Source organism: Bison bison, unplaced genomic scaffold, assembly GCF_000754665.1.
Source record: "Bison bison bison isolate TAMUID 2011002044 unplaced genomic scaffold, Bison_UMD1.0 scf7180017864527, whole genome shotgun sequence".
Lineage (NCBI taxonomy): Eukaryota > Metazoa > Chordata > Mammalia > Artiodactyla > Bovidae > Bison > Bison bison.
In genome coordinates this window covers 14,885,952-14,893,087 of record NW_011495078.1, presented here as the reverse complement: position 1 = coordinate 14,893,087, position 7,136 = coordinate 14,885,952, and the positions used below count along the sequence as shown (strand labels likewise).

Below are 7,136 nucleotides of genomic sequence, written 5' to 3'. Positions count from 1 at the left end.
ACTTTCTGTGGCAGCAGCAGCAGGGGGCACAGGGAGGGACCAGGGATCCATGATTCCTTACAGCTCTTCTGAGCTGACATCACAGGCACATCCTTCTCAAAGTGCAAATGGAGAAAAAGACTTCTAGAAAGTCAACCATTCAGCCTAATTCAAGGAGTAACTTGGAGAACTCACAGTACTGGCTGAGGAAGACCCAATGTAGTCAGGTACAAACTCTCCACCCAAGGAGGTCGCAGTTGGGCAGGGAAGGCAAAAGACACTGAATCTAATGGGAAGACAGTGTCTGTGGTGTGATAAAATTGGAGTGAAGTGCTTGGGAGCAGAAAAGATCAGGCTGTTAATTCCACTGGGAAAGGAGAGCAAGAGCTTCAGAGAGCTGGCAGCACTGGAACAGGGCCTCGAAGGGTAAGAAACATCTCTCCACAGCAAGACAGGAAAGAAATTTCGAATAAACAAAACTATCACATGTAAAATCACAAAAAAGAAGAAGAAAAAAAAAACAAAAACCTGAAGGGAAAAAAGCTTCAAACAGCACAATACCTCCATCACCTGACAACCTGGACAATGACCCACCTCCAACCCTCTGGGACCTGCTTCAGGTCTATCTCATCACCATTAGGCCCTTCATCACCAGCCACTGTTCTATCACATATGCTGCTGGGACTGTGGGGCTGTATAAAGACAAAGTTAACTAAGATTGACCTTGTCCTTGAGGCTCATATAAGTTAATGGAAACACTGAATTAAAACAAGACATGAACATAGATACCTGAAAATTGCTCTACTACAATCATATCAAAAATACATGCAGCTAAAATTGAGCCTATAGGATTATTACTATTTAATAATGCTTAAATAACTTCAATATAGGTAACTTCTGCTCAAGGACATTCCACTTATTCAGGTATGGTGCTGGGAGGAGCCAGTGAGTGCCGTCACCTTTCTCTCTTCAAAATCAGCCTGCAGCTTAGGCTGGAGCCTCCACTGGCTAAGCCTGAAGGGCCTACAATACATGCAAAGAAGAGACTAGAAAAGGCATTAGTTTTGTTTTCGAACAGAAGCATTAAGCAAATGGTGAATGCTACCAAGCACATATCACCTATTTTTTAAACCAGTGTTTCCCTTACCTGAGTGATGAAAATGAATTTCCAACGCAGCTTTGCAAAAGCAGAAGAATAATGAGAACCATCATCCCAGCAAGACACGATATTCCTATTTCCATCCAGAGCAGGGCAGTCACTGCGATAGCCTGCAGTGGCCCCACCCACAGATAGTGCAAGAACGTTGTTACCTTAAAAGAGAAAGACAAAGCCTTCTTAGGACTGTATAAAGTCAAAACCAGTAAGGAGACAGCATACAAACAATCTTCTCTGAAGGAACAAACAGGAATCTAAAAGGAAGTGATCTCAGTGAGTTTTAAACCTGATGAAGCAGAAATCCAAGTGTCCACCCCAGATGACACTCTTCCGGGGTAGCACAGGGTCAGCCTCAGTTAGGTCCCAGGAGAACCTGACCAGTCACACTGAAGGAAGATGTTGATTTTGTCCACAACACAGATGAGCTCAGGGGTTCCTCAAACTCTCTCTGTCCCCAAATTCAGCCCCTATCTCCCCAGAAGAGCCTATATTATGGTACCTACCACACTCTCTGATAATTACTCGTGTATTTACCTTCCAGACAGGCTGTGGCCTTTCCAGGGCAGAAATTAAGACTTATTCATCTTTCAAATTAAGTAGAGGCCTTACATTATGTGTGATGAATGAATAATTGAAAGAAAAGTGAAAGTGTTAGTTGCTTAGTTCTGTCTGACTCTTTGCGATCCCATGGATTGTAGCCCACCAGGCTCCCCTGTCCATGGAATTCCCCAGGCAAAGATACTGGAGTGGGGTTCCATTTCCTTCTACAGAGACTCTTCCTGACCCAGAGATAGAAACCAGGCCTCCTGTGGTGCAGGTGGGCTCTTTACCACCTTAGCCACAAGGGAAGCCCCCAAACTTAAAGGCCAGGAAAGAGAAGTTGTCTATATAGATCTGACCAACAGCTACAATGGCATAGGTAACATGATCTGTTCATAAGGTAAGTGTAAAATGGGTACGATGGGACAGCAGAGGGGAGGCTGTGTCTGGCTGGGGACCACACACTTGGCATTATTCCTCAAAGGCTCCCTATGCAGCAGGCACTGAACTTGGTGCAGAAAAACAACAATCCCTACCCACCAAGCCTTCATCATCCAGAGGAGGAGGAAGACAGTCCAGCAACACCAACACCACGTGCCAAGAAGGACCCCAGGAACACTAACCAAGCTGGGCAAGAACACTGCTGCCTGTCTATTATTGAAGTATGTTGCAGACCTTCTCAGAAAAACCAAACCCTCATCTATAGGACAACACATATTATCACATCCAAGCTGCACAAATAGGAAATGAGCATTGGATAAAGAGAACCTTTGTCTTATGTCCTCAACAGAACCCTCGCTGACACCAAACCCTGGCACCTGGCATCCCAATGAGCTAAACACAATGAGAAGGAGGGGAAATGGAAGGGGATCCCTCAGGGGCAGCTCACCTGATCAAATCTGTTCACATCGTTGGACAGCAGGTTGACTATCTGGCCTGTGGTGGTCTTCCCCATGGCTGGGCTACTCAGGCGAAGGGCCTGAAATGAGAGAGGGAGACAGAGATCCGGATTCCTAAGGTGATACCAAGTCATCTTAGAACATAACACAATGGAGCATGTGTTCCAGGGGTCTTGAGTGGTGTCAGCAGGAGCAGGATGACCACTGACAGCAGGGCTCTAGGGACCCTTGTTCAGTTTCTAACTCCTCAGTGTGGTGGCAGCCTCAACCACAAGGACAGCAAAGGGAGAAGCAGGAGGTAAAAGCAAAATCCACCCCCTGTTTCAGTGAATTTTCACCTGTCTGAAGGTTAAAGGGTGTAGGTTTAGACTTAGGAGCCAACTAAGTAATTCTTAGCCAAATTGGATGAGACTGGAGAGGTTGCCTTAGAAAAGAAATTCAGAGACTAGGATTCAATCATTCATTCTGTGGGTAACAATATTTAAACACTTTGGGCTTAGTTTCCTCATTCTGAAATGAGCAAGTATAATGTTCAAAACACTGTTCCTGTGAGGAAACTGTGGTCTTGATGCCAGTCTGCTGATTTTACAAAATACACAACCCGTGTTGGTCAATCCCTTTATTTAGTAAGAAAAATGCCCTAGAGATCTGAGGAAGCTGAAAAGACACCAGGAGTTGCTTCAACAGACCAACTAGAGCCACTGATCCGAACAAGATGTCATACTTCATAAGAAACTTTTTATTTACTTCTCAAGTTAAAGAAGAAAACAATGATCAAGTGAGAAGGTAAAATGATATAACCACAATGGAAGAGAATACGAAAGTTCCTCAAAAATTAAATATGACATTAGCATACAATACAGCAATTACACTACTAAGGATACACTCAAGAAAACTAAAAACACAACCTTGAACAGACAATTTGTACACTCATATTCACAGCAGCAATGTTCACAATAGCTAAAAGGTGGAAACAACTGTCCATTGACAGATGAGCAAACACACAGAATGTTGCATAGGCCTACAGTGGAAGATTATTGAGCCTTAAAAAGGAATTAAATTCTAACACCTGCCACAATATGGATGAACCTTGAAGACATCGTGCTACAGAACTTAAGCCTCACATAAAATGACAAACGCTGTATGATTCCACTTACATGAAGTACTAAACTACTCAAATTCACAGAGATAAGAAGTAGAATGGTGCTGGGTGCGGGGAGAGGGGTTGGGGAGTTAGTGTTTAATGGATGCAGAGGTTCAGTTTGGGAAAAAGAAAAAGTTCCAGAGATGAATAATGGTGATGGCTACACAACAATGTGAGTGTACCTAATGTCACTAAATGCTGTACTTAAAAGGAGTGAAAATGGTCAACTTTACACTGGGTGTATTTTACCACCACCACCACCACAATGATCAAAAGCCAAAGGTAATTTTACCAAAGCTGTGGAAATGGCAAGTCATTTTTATATACGATACCTCCTTCACAATCATTCAAAATTCAGCTGCAAAGAGCACGAAATGCTGAATGGGCCATTTTAGGAGTGGAATATGTGCAGCCTTAGAGACCTCCTGGAGACCTGCCCCAGCCTGGAATCCATGGTCAGAACAAACTATGGCTACGGGCTTAGCAGCCACTCCATTTCTAATGCCCAATCTGATTCCTCCCCAGGACCAGGGATCAGGAGGTGGGGCCTGAGCATGAACCACAGAAGTTCAGAGGGGCCTTTCAGAGCTGCTCGGCAGCACCAGCTGTGCCCTAAAGAATCAGCCCACCTGTAACCTGAAAAGAAGTGTCTTGTTTCTGCACCCCAGCAGGACTCTAGATGCAAGGCTGTGCATGAGGAAATTTGTCTTTTCCAGGTTTCTGGAATTTCAAGTTATGTCTATGTTATAATCCCCGTAAGTCCTGACTTCATATAGGGCCAACATTTAGGTAAAATCAAGGCAGTAAATGAACTTCTTGGGAGATATTTATGTTCACATAAGCCAATGTGCCAGGTCAGATCACATTTCCCAAAGGCAAGATTCCAAAGTGTGGTGGGAAGAGGAAGAAACACAGGTAGACAATGGCTCACCTGTGAAGCAGAGTGAGCTTTGAGTAAACCATCACCTTACCCCTAACTTAAGCTTTCACAACACGGTTCAGGTAAAATTTCACAACCATTATGAGAGTTAAGTATGATCTGGAAAGACAAACATTTAGCCAATTTGTGGGGAAATCTGAGTATCCATCTCCTAAATGGTTAAAGACGCAACAGAATAACAATGATGATGAATGACAGTGAAGACCTCTGACTGCAGTTTGTGGGCACAGCTGCAATTTCCAGATCACCCAGAAGGAAAGCAGCTCAGATGCTATTGTCAGACAAGACAGTGAGATGCCAGGTCCCCAGTTTCACACAATCCTGAAAAGTACAAGGCTCTGCTCAAGGAAAGATGAGGAGAAGACATCTCACTTTCTGCTGAAAAAAGTATTCTGAAGAAGCAGAAGCTCTAGATAAGCAGCAGCCATGTAAAAGAAGCAATATTTTCAATTTAAGCTGCTTGGTTTTGTCTTTCAATGAGGAGTTTATTTATTAATAAAAATTGCATATGTTTAAGGTTACAACATGATACTTTGGTATAAATACACACTGGGAAATGGTTACTGTAGTAAAACCACTTAAAGTATCCACTACCTAATATAGTTATCCTATTTAATATGTGTGGTGAGAACATTTAAGATCTACTCTCTTTGAAAATTTCAAGGATACAATACAGTTAAATAAGGATTTTTTTTTTAAAAGCAGTCTAAGGCAAAGACATATCCAGGATCAAGTTTATACAGAGCCCTTCAGCTCTTGACACTGATATATCTGTGGCAATACGTTTGTAAAGATACCTGAAAGCCTCACTCTTTTTATACTAGTTTAGACAAGGGTAAACTATGGAATAATTTCATGGCATTCCTCAATACAAAATCACTAAACACATTAAATCAGTTCTTATTAAAACTGCTACAATGCATACTAAAAATAAAAGGAAATATTGTATTAAAATAATTTAAATGAAGAGCAACAAATTCTCTCTAGAATTCATAAAACAATGTAAAATTTCAAGTTTCATCTCAAATATCCTATTTTCTTTCATACAATTAACAAAAATTATCTATAAAATATAAGGAGTGAGTCTATATGTAGCATGAATTCTCTTTATATTTTTCCCTAGCAAACATAATTATATTGAATATAATTAGATGGGTCTTTTAAAATTAGAATCATTCCCTTTATCAAATACATTCTCTGCTCTTACATATAGTTTTATAGATCCAATCTCTGAAATTCACTTTTAAATACAAATTTGATGTAACTGAAGGTATTAATGAATGACAACAAAAAATTTCCATAAACAGCACTATGGGATTTGGCCATGAAGACACTGAAAATCAACTTGATACTTTTAATTCTTGAATATTAATGTAATATTTTACAGTACAAATTTAGTGGTTATTATGTGACAGCCTATGGCTAAAAGTTGTTAAGGACAGCCCACACTTGATCTCAAAAGAATACTTTTCATTATTTATTGATAAAGTTTGTTTCAACAACAAACTTGGCTTGATGCAAAAGCAAGCTTCTCTAGGAAGGTGTAAATGATCCCAGTTACAAAATTTGTAATTTACAGAGAACTTTCCCCAAATGTTCCTGATCCCTCAAGAGAGGAACACACCATGGTACCGAGCAACACTCACCTTGCGGTAGATCATATGGCACATGGCTACTCTCAGCCTCATCCCCACACGCTGCATGTGGTAGAAGCACAAGTGGTGCAGAATGGCCCACACGAGCACGCAGGTGCTCAGCCCTGCCGCATAGCAGTAGGCTTCGTGCAACGTGACAGAATTAGAGTTTTCAACATAACTAACCATTTTCCCCAAAAATATGGGTTGAACTACTCTGGTGCCTTCCTAAAAGAAAAGAAAAAAGCCTTAATTAGAAATGTCAGTTTTTCTTTACACAAGATTTACTTTTATCATTCAGTTCAGTTCAGTTGCTCAGTCGTGTCCGACTCTTTGCGACCCCATGAATCGCAGCACGCCAGGCCTCCCTGTCCATCACCAACTCCCAGAGTTCACTCAGACTCACCTCCATCAAGTCAGTGATACCATCCAGCCATCTCATCCTCTGTCATCCCTTTCTCCTCCTGCCTCCAATCCCTCCCAGCATCAGAGTCTTTTCCAATGAGTCAACTCTTCGCATGAAGTGGCCAAAGTACTGGAGATTCAGCTTCACCATCATTCCCTCCAAAGAAATCCCAGGGCTGATCTCCTTCAGGATGGACTGATTGGATCTCCTTGCAGTCCAAGGGACTCTCAAGAGTCTTCTCCAACACCACAGTTCAAAAGCATCAATTCTTTGGTGTTCAGCCTTCTTCACAGTCCAACTCTCACATCCATACATGACTACTGGAAAAACCATAGCCTTGACTAGACGGACCTTTGTTGGCAAAGTAATGTCTTTGCTTTTGAATATGCTATCTAGGTTGGTCATAACTTTCCTTCCAAGGAGTAAGCGTCTTTTAAT

General features: G+C 41.7%; 1 protein-coding gene across 1 annotated transcript in view; it reads right to left on the bottom strand.

The window, feature by feature from the left end:
• LOC104982228 (multidrug resistance-associated protein 4-like) overlaps positions 1–7,136 on the bottom strand; it is an 84,877-nt gene that overhangs the window by 63,651 nt on the left and 14,090 nt on the right. Inside the window, exons 4-7 of the mRNA XM_010831563.1 lie at positions 6,305–6,520; positions 2,565–2,654; positions 1,127–1,290; positions 939–1,002 (exon numbers count right to left, since the gene is read on the bottom strand). Coding sequence (XP_010829865.1) covers positions 939–1,002; positions 1,127–1,290; positions 2,565–2,654; positions 6,305–6,520 — 534 coding nt within the window. The remainder of the gene's footprint in view (positions 1–938; positions 1,003–1,126; positions 1,291–2,564; positions 2,655–6,304; positions 6,521–7,136) is intronic.